General features: G+C 41.3%; 1 protein-coding gene across 1 annotated transcript; it reads right to left on the bottom strand.

Moving 5' to 3' along the window:
- Window positions 1–1,493: 1,493 nt before the first annotated feature.
- Window positions 1,494–14,387, bottom strand: LOC114469563 (protocadherin-18-like). The gene is made up of 5 exons (XM_028457173.1): window positions 11,907–14,387; window positions 10,532–10,620; window positions 9,723–9,895; window positions 1,877–2,728; window positions 1,494–1,791 (listed from the first exon to the last, which is right to left on the bottom strand). Exons 1-4 carry the CDS (start codon window positions 14,379–14,381, stop codon window positions 1,890–1,892), a joined length of 3,576 nt encoding a protein of 1,191 aa, XP_028312974.1. The 5' UTR covers window positions 14,382–14,387; the 3' UTR covers window positions 1,494–1,791; window positions 1,877–1,889.
- Between the last annotated feature and the right edge of the window lie 1,537 nt (window positions 14,388–15,924).

Here is a 15,924-nt window from a genome sequence, read left to right as displayed (position 1 = left end):
TATAATGAATGAATGGTGGAAGTTTTTGTCTGGAAATCACAGCTGTGGATAAAGAGGAGGCTGCAGTTCTGTTACTGGCCGTTAGGAGGTGCTAAGAGACGAGAATCAAAGCAAGACGAAGGACTGAAAGCAGGGGTGGATTTTAAAAATGAGGGTGTTCTAAGGACAACCACCGACTCCCTATTTAGTTTATTAATATAATTTACTAAAACCATGATAAAGCTGTTATTAAGTTAATGATACTCAACATGTGGCTTTTTTGTCTTCATTTTAATTATTATTCCCCAGAAAACCTTAAAAGGGTGACACTTTTTAACCCCTTTTTACCTTTTTCTTTGGCCATTTTGCAACTTCCTTTGTCTCCTTTTTGTTTTGTTTTTTTGTTAGATTTTAGCTTCCTTTTGCCAATAAGTATAATTCTTTCCTCATTTTTGCAAGTTCTTTTTGCCACTTTTCATCCAAATAAGCTAACTTTTGCCTAATAAATAACACTTGTTTCCTTTTTTCTCTATATTTTGCCTCTTTTTGTTCCACATTTTTGCCACTTTTCAACCAAATAAGCTAACTTTTGCCCAATAAATAACACTTGTTTCATTTTCCTGACATTTTGCCTCTTTTTGTTCCACATTTCTGCCGTTTTTCATTAATGTTGGCCACATTTTTGCTCATTTAAGCTTCTTTTATCATTACATACCACCTGGTTACATTTTCTTTGCCACTCTTGACTGCTTTTGGCTCATTTTCACTCTTTTCTTGCCACTTTTTTGCTAGTTTTTGACATTTTTTTGCCCCGTTTCAACAATGAATCCCTCTATAAGAAGTGAGGGGATACATTTTTGTTTTTATGAAAGTGCGGGTGTCGCATCCCCCCACGGGTGAGACGCGCCTGGCTGAAAGGGTGAGATGTGCATGAAACGTGAAACACAAAAGTAATTTAAAAAAAAAAAAACAAACCGAGGCCTGCTATTAACCCTTTCACTTTATTTATCATCCACTGGTCACAAAGTAAACCATACAAAACCCACTTCCAACATGGAATGGCATTTTGATTATTCTTGATATGCACACACGCACACACATTCAATAACAAAATTTAAATACACTTGTTTTATAAAATAAACATAGCAGAAAAAAAGACGACAATACGTAATATTAAGACATGCTGTGACAATTATAAAAAATAGACATTTATGTTTTTCTTCTGTACAATCATACATGGACACATATAAATATATAGAAGTAAAAAAGAGTGTATTTTCAAAATACAAAGGTCAAATTGTACAGTTACATTCCATAATACCAAAACAGGAGACATAGCACAATATTCAAGTGATTTTGCCGTCTTTTTCCCACAGACACTGTACAACATTGTACACTGTAAAAGCAGATATTAGATCACCGAAATGTTTGTTTCTCCCAGTGGAGTTTTTACACTGCTGCAAACGTTACAAATGAAACAAGGGTACGAGTCGTGTTGGTTGATTTGTGTTGGAAACTAAACATTAAGCAACTTCTCAGGAGACTAAATAACAAACCAAGCAAGTTGTTCTTCCGTCGACTGCTTTTGATGCTTTTTTAGATCATCTCCATCACGATTCCAGCGGCCTGCGGTACGTTTCTCTGCGCTCTCTGCATGGAGAGGAAAGTTTGATATTTGGTAAAATAAGCAAAAACAGGCATTACAGTGTAAGAAAAACTGTCCTTGTCAGTTTATAAGTTACGACAAGCATTGACCAGGATATGATGAAAGACTCCCACATCACACAGTGAATCTATGCTACACCTCTTCTTCTTCTTCTTCTTCTTCTTCTTCTTCTTCTTCTTCTTCTTCTTCTTCTTCTTCTTCTTCTTCTTCTTCTTCTTCTTCTTCTTCTACTTCTTCCTATTGTCTAGTTTTGTCTCACATCTTGCAAAAGTTTGTTAATCTCGTGGGCCAACTCGCTGGCATCCATTCCTGTTTCATGGCAGTTCTCGCTACGCTTGACGTTGGGGTGACCTTGATGAAAGACGCCGTCGAAATCATCCTCCTCAAAATTCTCTGGGATTTCCTCCATCGCCGGAAGCCATTTCAGGTGTGGCGGCTGTGCACTAGCGGAGGCTGGGGTGGAGGCTGAGGATGAGGAGGAGGAAGAGGTCGAGGAGGAGCCCACGGAGCCGCTGCCTGGGTTCAAGTAGTGAGTGTTGGCCGCCCAGGCAGCCACACCGGGGGGGTACGCTGGACCTTTACCGCCAGGTAGCAACACTCTCCGATTGTCCTGAGGAACAGCGTTGTTGTTATGGTTACCAGCGATGCTCCCACTACTACGCCCACTTCGGTTCTCGGCGTTGGACGAAGACGAGGGTGGGTTTGTTTCAGTGCACTCAGAGTAAGAATCCATGTTAGGAGGAAGAAGGCGCTGGAACACGGAGTTCATCTCTGTGAGGAGGGATCCAGCCCCGCCTCCAGCAGCACAGCCATCGCCATTTCCTCCTCCTCCTCCGGGCACCACTCCTCCAACCCCGGCCTCTTCGCTCCCAGGCTCCTTACCGAAGGTGGAGAAGCTCCTGCGGCGCTCCGAGTCCACCGAGGACTGGTCGTCATCTAGCGGAGGCTGCTGGGCCGACTCCTCCCCGGGGATGTACATGTTGTTGCGATAGTCAGCGGAGGAAGCGGGCGAGGAGAGCGGAGGCATCCAGCACTGGTCAGAGTGTCCCAGGACGCGACATTCATCTGTGCACAGTCTCATAGCTGAGGAGGAAAAACAGAACAAACAGTGAGGAGAGGCTCAAGCCAGGGGGGAATACTGTGACCTTCAGCCCAGTGGAACACAACAACAACAAAACTAAACCCAAGAAACACAGAGGAAACACCAATCCCAATGCTAGTATAGTAATGGCAAAAATAAAAATCAGTAGAAATGTTAAAACCTTGATTTCACACCATTAAAGAGTAACTAAACCCCTGCTTTCTCCTGACCTACCACTAGGAGAGAAATTCAAAAAATGCCTTGATTATGGGCGGGGCTCCTGGAGCAGTTAAGGCACGCCCAGTCTTTACTATCAAATCTCCAATGAACAATCTATGCTATGTTAACTAGCTACTCATTACTCAGTAAAATTCTATTCACTCGTCTCTCAATCCAACCTACTCACCACAGATTGTAGAACCAACAGGTGCTAGTTTTTATAAAAGGGGCGGGGCTAACAGGGCTTGTTTGTGATGCAAGATGGTCCCAAAACATCACATGATCTTGTTCTCAGCCAATAGCAAAAATCAATTGTAATAGCCTGGTTTCAACTCATAGAGGGCAGTCACTGACAGTCACTGAACCAGGATCAATCAACAGCACTACTTCATTCCCAAATACATTTGTATTCAGCATAAAAAAAGTGGTTTTGGGTTTTAGTTTCTCTCTAAAGGTCATCATGAAATTATCTATACTGTGGGTTTGCTATTGGCTATGTTTGGTTATCGTACAGAAAACTTCAGACGTGTAAAGAGTACTGATATATCCTTCTCATGTAGAAGTACTGTTACTTGCTAGTATAAGTAAGTCATACATAAAATACTCAAGTACAAGTAAAAAGTAGCTCATTTAACTAGTACTCAAAGTAAAAGTTACTAGTTACTTACACCCCCATGTTTATTGTATATTGTATAAACTTTAAAAGGAATAGATGAAATCTTGCACGATTGGACCTTAACTTATTTTCAACAAAGGCAACTGTACAAAATAAAAGGTTTGTCAAAATGTACAATTATTTTTTAAATTAAATAACACAAATGAATTCAATTACACATAAAATAGATTATCAGGCTATATGTATAGCTACGTTCATGAACTGTAAAACTGAGATATTAACCAGCATTCAATGCTGTTTTCTGATTGGTCGGTTATGATGCGCTGCATTTGATTGTTGTCTGGTCATTTCATTTTTTTGTAGTTTCACAATGTCCGTTGATCATTGTAAAACCAATAATAACATTTTACTCAGTAACGGTTGGGTGTAGAAATGTAACAAATGACTTAACTTCTTTAAAACATACTTAAGTACAAGTAAAATTACTGAGTTAGAAATATACTCTAAAAAAGTACAAGTACCTATGAAAGTACTTGTAATCCATTACTTTCACCACTGAAAACCTTTGCTCAAAATGAAAAGCCCTTTACCAGAAAGATAAAACAAGATTATGATTTGTTGAAAAGGTGTTGGAGTAATTTACAGCTCAGCCCGAGGTTTATTGTAGTGATATCAAAGAGTAACTAAACCCTGAGGTTTTGGCTGACGTGTGTCTCCACTGAAAATTCAAAAAAACGCCTTGATTATGGGCGGGGCTCCTGGGGCAGTTAAGAGACGCCCAGTCTCTCCAAAGAGCAATCTACATTATGCTAACTAGCTACTCAATACTTACTATACCTCTCTATTCACAATGATCTCAATCCAACCTACTCGCCATAGATTGAGAGCTCACAGGTGCTTGCTTTTATAGAAGGGGGCGGGGCCATCATTGGTGGTTTGTGATGTAAGAAGCCTCCAAAATGTCACAAACCATCATTGTCAGCCAATAGTAAAAGTATATTGTAATAGCCAGATTTTAACCCCTAGAGGGAAGTCACTCTGACATCTTTACAACAAAATTGAATGTCAAGAGTTGAACAACAATCACTGAAAAAACAACTTCATACCCAAATCCATTTGTTTTCAGCAGACAAAATGCTTTTGGAGTTAAGTTACTATTTAATGATGTATTAGTCTGGCTGACAAAATGTGCCTTTTTCTGCGAAAGTGTGAACGATGACTTTTTGTTTCTCATATTTCTCCTACCATCTCATCCACTTTCCTTTCTTTTTCAACATCGTTTTACGCCCCCTGGCTACAATCCCATATATTTACATGAACATGTTTTTTTTTTTTTATATATATATATATATATATATATATATATATATATATATATATATATATATATATATATATACACATATTGTCGCATTTAAAAATTAAATAAATAAATAAATCTCAATCTCACATGGAGGACCAGATTAGGAACATTCCCAAAATCCCAGCTACTGTGACACTTCCATGCATGTACGCAAAACGAGACCAGACACGGAACCTACTTCACAAATTGCATTACTCACGAATGTTAATGTAATATTTAATTGCTCTGCCAAATGTGTTCTTTGTCTTCCAAAAGCGACTGAGGCGAGAATTTGCTTCTTTAGTTTTTTTTTTTGTTTTTTTTTCAAATCCTGCATGAATAGCCACATTTACCCATCTGAATAGAAAAAAATCTAAACAAATTAAATCTATTGAGGAGAAGCAGTGGTAATCCTCCCTTTCGGCCAATTATCTCCTTCCCCCTCCCCTCGTTCTTTATTAGCATAGAAGATAGCAAAAGAAGTCAAAGGGAAGGGGAGGGAGGAGGGAGGGTGGAATCACCTGAAGTGTTTATTTAAAAGGTGGAAGAAAGAATGAAGGATACAAGAAAGACTGTCCATATTAAACACTTCTAGCTTCATCCATCTCGACAAAAAATCTGATTATATTAACAAGTAGGAGAGAGAGAGAGAGAGAGAGAGAGAGAGAGAACCAGAGTCGATTAAAGAGATCAGGAAGAGAGAGAAAAGCATCAGTCCAAAAGCAATTACTCTGAATTCTCCTCAGTTCAGTCATGAAAGTACAGCACTGTCACTCACCGAGGGGGGGGGGGGGGGGGGGGGTGGACATAAAAATCAAGGGACGGGAAAAAAGAAACAAAAAAAACACAGCATCCTGAGATGCATATCGATGAGTGACAGGCGACTCATTACTGCTCTGGGGAGGATTTAAAAAGACACAACTCTATCTTAGGGGCATATGACACACACACACACATGTGCGCACACAGCAGCACACAAACATCCCAGCCCGACACACACTGTAACCTCTCTGTGTGATAACGAGCGTGGAAATGAGGGCTGTGTGGAAGAATGGGGGCGAGTACAATAGGGATTGTGTCTGCAGCAGGGTGAAAGGAGTCGCTGTAAAGGCAGGTGTACAGACAAATAACTACGGCTTAGGCCCCGCGCTGTCCATGGTGCTGAAAATGTGTCAGACACAAACTACAATAGAGACTAAAGTTTGGAGCAGAGCGGGAGTTCTTCACTTTGAAGTGGATGTAATTTAACTGTAGAAAACACTTTCAAACTTCTACAAGTAGATGGTGAAAATTTAGACAACAATGTTTTTTTTTTTGTTTTTTTGTATCAACTCAAAGTGTTTAATATTATAGAACACTGTAATGTATTCATCACCTACAGCACGTGTTAAACTCAAGGCCCAGGGGCCAAATCCAGCCCTTAAGATCAGTGGTTCTCAAACTGTTTTGGCCCAAGTACCCCCATTCTCTTATTTCTGAATCCAAGTACCCCCATTCTCTTGTTTCTGAATCCAAGTACCCCCATTGTCCGACTACAATATTTTGCTCAGAATTCTGTGAAAAAACATCTATAGAGCATAATGATTAATTAAATAAGTGATAACACACATTCTAAAGAATCTCATTTTGTAAATAAGTAGAATGAAACAGTATTTAGTGCCTCCTGAATAGTTTTATTTCTTCACATATTCCTCCAGATGTGGGACCAAGACTGACTCTTGAATTTTCAGCTCATGTTCTAAACAAGATCTGTCATAACTTTGTGTGGTTTTTGTGTACTTTGTTGTTGCTTGTCTGTTCTTTTTTATTATTCAGTATATTTTTTATCTTATTTTGTGTGTTTTTGTTCTCGTTTTTGTATGTTTTTGGTATTAGTTCAATTATTCTCTCACGATGTGTGTGTTTTTGGTGTCGTTTGGTTGTTTCCTATGTCGTTTAATATGTTTCTTTGTTGTTTTTAGTGTATTCTGTAGTGATCTTGTGCATTTTTCTCACATTTGGTGTGTCTTTCTTGTTGTTTTTTTGTGTTGCTGGTAATAAGTATTTTTCTCTCTTGATGTCTGTGTTTTTGGTGTAATTTTGTGTATTTTGTTTTTGGTTTTTTTGTCTAGTCTTTTCATTATTGAGTATATGTATCTCTTATTTTGTGTGTTATTGTTGTATTTTGTGTTAATTTTATAATTTTTAACTAAAATTAAACATTATAAACCCCAAAATTTTTAAGAAAGTGTCTATTCGTGCGGTTGCCGTGTGGACAACCGGTGCTATTGGTACGATACCAAAGTACACGTACGTAGCTTCTTAGGGTTAGGGTTAGGTTTAGTCTTAGTCACGTGACCTAAACTGGCCAATGAGGGGCGCTGCGTACGGATAGAATGTTGGTATGTTGATACGGCAACCGTACGGATAGCCACTGCCTATTTTTAATGCTTTCATTTGTTAATTTTCCTCTCTCTCTCTCTCTCTCTCCCTCTCTCAAGCACCTCCTGTAGTGCATTGCGTAGCTCTAGGGGTACACGTACCCTCATTTGAGAAACACTGCTTTTGAGCATCAAATTCAGCCCGCTTGAAAAAGTAAAAATTATAGAAAAATCATTAAAAAAAAATGTAAATTACCAGCTAATTCAGTTGTAGATATCTCAGCCCCTCCAAATACAAAAAAAACAACAATTTATATACAACAATATTTGCAGAGCTCAGTTTTCTAGTTCTTATACGATATGATTGCAGTCATAATTTTGTATGTCAAATTGTTTAAAGAACTCTCATTTTTTTTCAAAATCTGACACATTTTCCTCAAATTATTTCAAAAAATTTCCCCAAAATCAGGAAAAATCAAGTGAAGATCCCGTAGCGACTGATATACTCACATTCTGTACGTTATAATTCCTATAATATTTACTGTATATGTGGAAGTGCAAACCAGGGCACATTAATGTTGAATTGGCTATTTTTCCAGCCTAAAATATGTGGCCCTCTGACACCCCTGACATACAGGGGACCCAGTTTGGAAAAAAAAAAAACCTGGATTAAGAATATTTAGGACAATAGTGTTTTGTCCTGGAGTTTTAATACTTACTACTTGCTAATAAAATTTGATACTTAATAGTAAAAAAATTATGATTTTTCCACAAATATTTCCACTAGGGCTGTTCTATCCCCCTTGAGGGAAAGCCAGCAAAGGAATTTTATTGAATTTTACTTTATTGTATAGACTTTTTTGATTGATTTTAATGTATTTGATTTACTTTCTTTTTTACTTTATTCTATTAAAATGTAATTTATTACAATATTTCATTGATAATGCTGTTAAGTGTGACATGGTGTGTTACCTTCTTTATTACCTTATATGAAAACAAGCACCAACTTCTCATTTAACAAATATTTGTCCTTGCATGGTTTTAATGGTCAGAAATGTGTCCAAGTTTAAGATCATCTCATCTCTTTGAGGTCATAAGTGGAACGTTACAAAACTTCCAAAGAAAAGGAAACACAAAAGGTACTTTGTTTGTGGGTTATGGCTCAGATTAGTCACAGGTACTTGCACAGTGCTCACGTTACTGTAATTGAGTTGCTTTTATGGGGTTTAGTTCCTCTTTAGGTGCATTTTAAAAGAAGTGAAGTAATTCAATACATTTCTACACCCAACCATTGCTGAGAAAATTATATATATATATATATATAGTTTTTTTTTTGTTTTAAAATGATCAACATACATTGTGAAACTACAAAAAAATTAAACAACAGGACAACAATGAAATGCATCACATCATAGCCGACCAATCAGATTAAACGTAATGCACCGCGCCAAAAACAGCATTGAATGAAGGTTATTTTCTCAGTTTTAGAATTCATAAATGTAGCTATACTTATACTTATTCACAAATTCACAAAATGTATGACCAATAAATAAACATGGGGGGTGAAAGTAACTCTGAACATTTCCTTTGAGTACTATTTAATTGAGCTACTTTTTACTTGTACTTGAGTATTGTATGTACTTTAGTACAATTTTAATTAAGTAACAGTATTTCTACTTGAGTCAGGGTTGGGGTCAAATATAATTGTAATCCCGTAATTGATAATTCATTACAATTATGGCATAATAATAGTTGTAACTGTAACTGAAAACATATGTCGCTGTTGTAATCATAATAGATTTGTAAATGAGTTCAGGTAATTGACTTTGTAATTGTAATTGGCATGAGAATTCTAAAAAAAAAACTACAATTTAATTAAACGCAAAACTGGGGAATCACGTTACAGTTCTGTCTTAAACATATGTAGTTAATATTTATCAGGTTTTCAGTTGTTTTGAATACGTTTTTTTCTTTTTTTTTTTTTTTAATAAATTGAAATTGAGGAGTATAATGACAGAAAAAAAGGCTCAGACGCACACACCAAAAAGATTAATACCAATATTTTCATTGATTAAAGAAGCCTAACAAGGTAACCAAGAGATGAAAAACAAATTAGATGATACGTAATATTTTTTTTGTGTATTTTACAGCTGATTTAGGACAAAAACAGGGTGACATTTTATGGGCTTATTTATTAAAGGCTCAGTAATGCTTATTAATTGAATTTGAACTTTAGTAATTGAGAACGTAATTGTAATTGACTTTCAGGGGAAAAATAATACTTGTAATTGGGGTAAAAAATGCTGATGACTGTAATCATAATGGAGTTGTCATTGAACACGGGTAATTGAAGACATTAAAACCTTATTCTTGAGACGGATGTATCAGTACTGTTTACACCTCTGGATACTTGTGAGTTCCTTTGTGAGTCATTTATCTGGTGACCACACAACACGTACCTGGGTGGAGTCGATGGTGCATTTCGAGGTGGATCAGGTCAGAGAATCCCTCCCCCAGCAGCAGCCTGTCCACGGGGGACTCCCGACCCATGTCACAATCACTGTCCCCCGCCTCGCTGTCCCCACGGCCACTGTCCTTCAAGCTGAACTTGTCCATGTCTTGTAATGCATACCTGTGGGGAAAAGCAGTTCCAAATGGAATCACGCTTTAGTACCATCTGTTAAAAAAAAAAAAAAAAAACTGACGGATGCTTAAGTTTGCATGTTTAAAACCACACTCTACAAGAGAATTGAACTGAGACCAATAAATCTATCATATCAGACTTAAGGTCAGCTTCTGCAATCTGTCAAAGACTTCCAGACAAGGCTCGGATCATAAATTCAACATGAAGGTAAGATCCCATCAATAAATCTACCAGAGCAGCCACTAGGGGCATCAATAAATCCATCATCCTGAGATCATGAGGGAATATGATGAAAGTAGTGATGGAGTGAGACTTTATAGCCTGAGTCTATTTCAGGGCACCAGAAAAATCACAGTGGTATACAATAGAGAAATGAGTTGTATACTTTGGAACTGAATGATAGCAAATCATATATGGAAAAAAAAAAAAAGAGAAACCCAGCACAACATCAAATAAATAAATAACATATACCATCAATAGACAAGGCAAAACTTTACAACGAGTTGTTGGGGTACAGTATGTAATACATGATGGGTAACAAAATGGTTCCAAAAAAAGCACAAACAACACATAATCCTTTGGGGAGGTCGGGGTGGGCGGGCTGAGGGATTTGGGGTAAATTACCTGTAGCTTCGGGAGTATTTGTTGCCACGGAAACTGGGTCTGGGCTGGTACTGGCCCTGATGGAGCATGGACAGAAGCTGTGAGACTTGCTACATCCAGAAATGACAAAACAAACAAAACAAAATAATACAAAATAATAAAAATAGAAGAAAAAAAAAAAAGAAGGATAAAAAAAAGAAAAAAAAAAGATGGGAAATTGGGGGATAGGGAGGGAAGGAGGGGGGGACAACAAAGAAGACAAAATAATGGATGAGTAAACACAAAATGGATGATGGAGAGTCAGCTGTACATGGATGAGACAAAATGGATGGCATTAAAACAAAAAAGGGGGTGACAGGGGGATAATGGGGGGCTCTAGATTCTAGATGAGTATGGAGTCATATGACTGAAGAGTGAGTCATGTTTATATTGTATATGAGTCAATATGAGAGGGTACACACAAGGTGAAGACAAAGACGCATCTGTCATCATCAACTGGTTTAATGAGGGTCAGTTTGAACTATGTGACAACTGTGACTCAATTATTAAGTCCGTCACATTTCAAAGTGGGTTAATTTGATCAGAGGGAGGAATGTGCTTGTGTGTACGTGTGCGTGTGTGTGTGTGTGTGTGTGTATGCACATGTCTGAGAAGGTGAGACTGCTGGCGTCAACAGGAGTGTGTGTCAGACAGAGACTGATCTGAACAACATACAGAATGTGTGAGATTAAAACTGCTTGTGTGCGTGTGTATATATATATGTGTGTGTGTGTGTGTGTGTGTGTGTGTGTGTGTGTGTGTGTGTGTGTGTGTGTGTGTGTGTGTGTGTGTGTGTGTGTGTGTGTGTGTGTGTGTGCGTGTGGTGTGTGTGTATGGTGTGTGTGTGTGTGTGTGTGCGTGTGTGTGTGTGCCTTCGTGCGTGTTAGGGCAGGGCGATATGGACCAAAACTCATATCATCATCATCATCAATCTTTTATTGCAGACAGTCCAGAATTTTAAAAAAGAAAGAAAAGCACCACTATTTACTATACTTTACTATACTTTTTTCTCAAAATTCCAATATACAATATGAATCTTGTTCATTTTAAATCAAATTAAGTCTGACCAGGAAAACAATTCAGGGTTAAATATGCTAATGTAGAATGCCACACAGACACATTTCTTACTAACCAGCTGCACAAAATGTGCCACTTTTGGCATTTTCGTCTGTAAGGGACAGCACGTGTGAGTGAGTTCTGTAGTGTCGCTTGTTTATGGGAAATACATCCAGCTAACTGTGCTTTTGAGACATGAGATTAAAACTGCTTGTGTGTGCGTCCGTGTGTGTGTGTGTGTGTGTGTGTGTGTGTGTGTGTGTGTGTGTGTGTGTGTGTGTGTGTGTGTGTGTGTACTCACCTCCACAGGTGGCGTTGCATGGGCCAGTTCCAAGGCGAAGCTCTCTGGGATGTGATTGGACGAGATGGTCACTAGGCTGTTGAGGGACTGGCGGCTGTGGTGGTTCTGATGGCTCCCCATCTGGGCTCGGTCCATTGGGGGCGTGGCCGAAGGTGAGTGATGGTGCGCTCTGATTGGCAGGGTGCCATTCACCGTGGGAACCAGGGTGATGTCACCTTTGTGGATTTGGCGTGAGGGCATCTTGGGGTGATGCTGGTGGGTGGATTCTGCCACCCTGCAGTTGTAGGAGTGCCGGGTGTCCTTTTTCTCACGGTTGCAGCGAGTGGCGAACACCACCATGATGACCAGGAGCACGCCACAGATGGCCCCCAGGGAGATGATGATAACCCGGGATATGTCAAAGGAAGACTCGCCCGGGTCCATCACCTGGACGTGGTTCTCCATGTTCTCATAAAGGGTGATTCTGAGCAGAGCTTTGGCGCTGAGGCTTTCGCTGCCCTGGTCTCGGACCACCACAGTGAGCTCTGCGTGCTCATGGGGGAAGTTTTGCAGACTGGCGTTGGCGTGCACCTCACACGTTCTCGGATCAATGAAGAAGAATCCCTCTTCGTTGCCGTTGACGATGGAGCAGATGAGCTCAGCGTTGACACCTGTGTCACGGTCGGTCGCTCTCACCGCCGTCACCAGGTTCCCAGACTCCAAGAACTTTGACGCAGGCACATCTGCGGTGAAATTCAACAGCTGAGGGACCACAATAACAGGAGGGTTGTCGTTTTCATCCAGAATATTCAGGATAACAGTGGCGTTGCTGAACAGAGCCGGTTTTCCTGAGTCTTTAGCCTGGACGACAAAGGAGATCCGACTCACGTCCTCCCGATCGAATGTTCGGAGAGCATAGATGGCGCCATTGGATGGATCGATGGTGACGTAGGTGGAGATGGAGCTCCCGTGAATGGAGTTTTCCAAAATGGAGTAGCTCACCTGTCCGTTAGCATCCAAGTCTGGATCAGTCGCCATAATGGAGGTGAGATACGCCCCTGGAGCGTTATTCTCCGATTTAAAGATCTCATAGCGGAGCTTTTCGAAATGTGGTGGGTTATCGTTCTCGTCCGTCACGTGCACTGTGAAATGTTTGATGGTAGACAGACTGGGGGTCCCCCGGTCTTCAGCCACTACTGTCAAGCTGAACTCTGACCTCTTCTCTCTGTCCATAGACACGTTGGTTAAAATCATGTAGTTATTCTCGTAGGTTCTCTGCAGTTTGAAAGAGCCCTGGCCGTGAAGTTTGCATTCCACCTCTCCGTTCAGCCCAGAGTCCAGGTCCTCCACCCTCACCAGGGCCACGAAGGTGTCCAACGGTGACGCCTCAGAGATATAAGCTGCGTCTCCGTTGCCCTGGGAGGACATCAGGTTGATGCTGATGTCTGGTTTGTTATCATTCACATCCACCACTTTGACCAGGATTTTACAGTGAGCGGGCATGGAGTTGGGACCCATATCCTGAGCCTGGACGTCGATGTCATACGAGTTCACCGTCTCATAATCCACACGCCTGATAAGCGTCAGGTGCCCACTGTCCGGGTTGATTTTAAACGTCTCCATTATCTTAGGAGACACGTGACTGCTGAAGGAGTACACTATTTTGGCGTTCGTGCCGTCGTCTGCGTCTGTGGCGTTTAGGTCGATGAGCAAAGTGCCAACAGGTGAGCTTTCCACCAAGTTAATGACATAAGAGGACTTATCAAACACGGGGCTGTTGTCGTTCGAGTCAGCGATGTTGATTTTGAGGAGGGTCGAGCCGGTTCTTTGGGGAACACCCCTGTCAGAGGCGGTGTACTGGAGTTCATAACTGGAGCGCACTTCTCTGTCCAGCTCCCTGAGCACCACCAGCTCCGCGTATTTAACCCCGTCCGACCGCGACTGGATGTCGATCTTGAAGAAGTTGTTGGGCTCCAACGCGTATGAGTACAGAGAGTTTTCCCCCACGTCTGGGTCCGTGGCGCTGTCCAAAGGGATGCGCGCGCCCACTGCCGCGCTCTCGGAGATCTCGATGGGAATGACGGCGCGGGCGAACTGGGGCGCGTTGTCGTTGATGTCCAACACTTCCACCTCGACGTGGAACAGCTGCAGGTGCTCCGTGGGCAGCGTCAGCACGTCGAACTGGATGGAGCAGTTCAGGTTCTTCTCGCAGAGTTTTTCGCGGTCGATTTTGGTCCTGATGCTGATTTCTCCGTCCTGCTCGCGCACGGTGAGGAACGATGAGCCGCCTCGCTGCATCGCTCTGAAGCGCATTGACACCGAGCTCGGAAGTTTGGCCAAAACCTCCACGACATCGTCTCTCAAACGGGCGATGACGGTGCCGACCTTCTGCTCCTCGTAAACCTGGTATTTAAGCGTCTTACTGGAGACGTGTTGGGTTGCCAGAAGCAAAAAAGCCACAACTTTCCACATCCTCATCCGGAAAATCCCTTCCATTTTCCCTTGTTGCGTCTTTGTCAAACAGAAACGGATCCACACAAAACTAAAGGATGATTCTCCACTTATAACTTTCCAAAATCAACGGCTGCATTGCAAATTCCAGAAGAAAAATGAGGAAAACGCACTGATTTCAAGCTTAAACTGTGTTAAATTCCCTTTTTGTTTAAAAAAAATAAATTTAAAAAAAAAAAAAAAAAGCATCCGCAGCGCACATCCATGCAGTGTGCTGGAGGCCAGCTGAGGTGCCACTGAAATCTGTGCGCTCCTCTCCTCCCTGTGTCTGCACCGTGCGCTCTCTCTCTCTCTCTCTCTCTCTCTCTCTCTCTCTCTCTCTCTCTCTCTCTCTCTCTCTCTCTCTCTCGCCTCTGCGCACAGACGTGTCCACATATAACCCGCCTCTAAACCAACTAGTTGAGCACCAGCCACGACTCTTTCTCTTCACGTCCCAGAAAAGACAAATGCCTTCTTAAATCCAAGGCTGGCTGGTGGCCACTCAAAGTCAAAAAAAGAAAAGGAAAAGAAAGGGCGAGGGAGGCGCTGCAAAGGGAAAGGGGGGTGAAAAAGGGGGTAAAAAAAAAAAAAAAAAACACGCCCAGAAGGGGATCACACTCACTTCTCCCCAGACAGTGCATTTATGGACATTGGCACAAATAATCTACATAAACCCCCATTCGTATAAGCTACCCGCGTCTGTTCTCTGCTTTTACGCACGGACACAGAAAGAAAGTCTACATTTTCAGCGCGTTTGCAGACATTCATCACCGTTCTTCTTACTATGCCACGTTTAGGGGTTTGATAGCAACAATTTGTGTCTCTCATCACATCCTTGTCGGGCTTTCAGCTGCATGTCACCACCAACCCACCATGTTTTCCAGATCTGTGCGCTCGTGTGCTAACATGCCACCAGGTTCTACTTCTCCATTGTTTCTGCTCTCTCTCCAAAAAGACAGATGACACCCCCCCCCCCCCCCCTTTTTTTTTTTTTTTTACATACTCAGGCACTTTATTGTGAAGGTTTTGAATGCAGTATTTCTCTCTCTCTCTCATGCGCCTCGCTGCTGCTGCTGACTGTGGGTGAGAGTGTAATATATAAGCCGAGCAAAGCTGTGTGGCGAATCGCGTTGAAAGAGAGCAGGACTCTAATGAATGCCTTTAAAGAGTTGGTCACGCCGAGGAACATCTCCGCGTGCGTAAATCATTCCCAACATCTCCGGAATTCCCGCAGGATGAGTGTGTGGCGGCGATACTGAAAGTTTGCATCTTTTAGTGACGTGAAAGCAAAGAGTTTCACTCGTGAACTTGTGCATGAGGAATAAGTGAGAAATAAATGAAAGTAAAGGGATGTCTAAGGTTGAACGAATGTGCGCCACTGGGAGCTGAAGGCGCGTTTTGGAGACCATCTGCTGCGGTTTGTTTGGCACCGGGACCTGAACGTATCACCAGCAGAGCCCGTTCCCTATACCTCACTCAGCTGTTAGGAAATGAGTTGTCATCGGGGATTGTCTGCGTAAATTTCAACATCCCTTTTCTGCTTTCACTA

This window comes from Gouania willdenowi, chromosome 1 (genome assembly GCF_900634775.1).
Source record: "Gouania willdenowi chromosome 1, fGouWil2.1, whole genome shotgun sequence".
NCBI classification, from domain to species: Eukaryota; Metazoa; Chordata; class Actinopteri; order Blenniiformes; family Gobiesocidae; genus Gouania; species Gouania willdenowi.
Note: the sequence above shows the minus strand (reverse complement) of the source record. Positions and strands in the feature narration are given on the sequence as shown.

Excerpts from the sequence above, each read along its gene's own strand:
- LOC114469563 (XM_028457173.1), bottom strand. The coding sequence starts at position 14,381 with ATGGAAGGGATTTTCCGGATGAGGATGTGGAAAGTTGTGGCTTTTTTG. Across the intron at positions 9,896-10,531 it reads AAATACTCCCGAAGCTACAG|GTATGCATTACAAGACATGG; the intron begins GTAATTTACCCC and ends TTTTCCCCACAG. Across the intron at positions 2,729-9,722 it reads GCACCATCGACTCCACCCAG|CTATGAGACTGTGCACAGAT; the intron begins GTACGTGTTGTG and ends TTTCCTCCTCAG.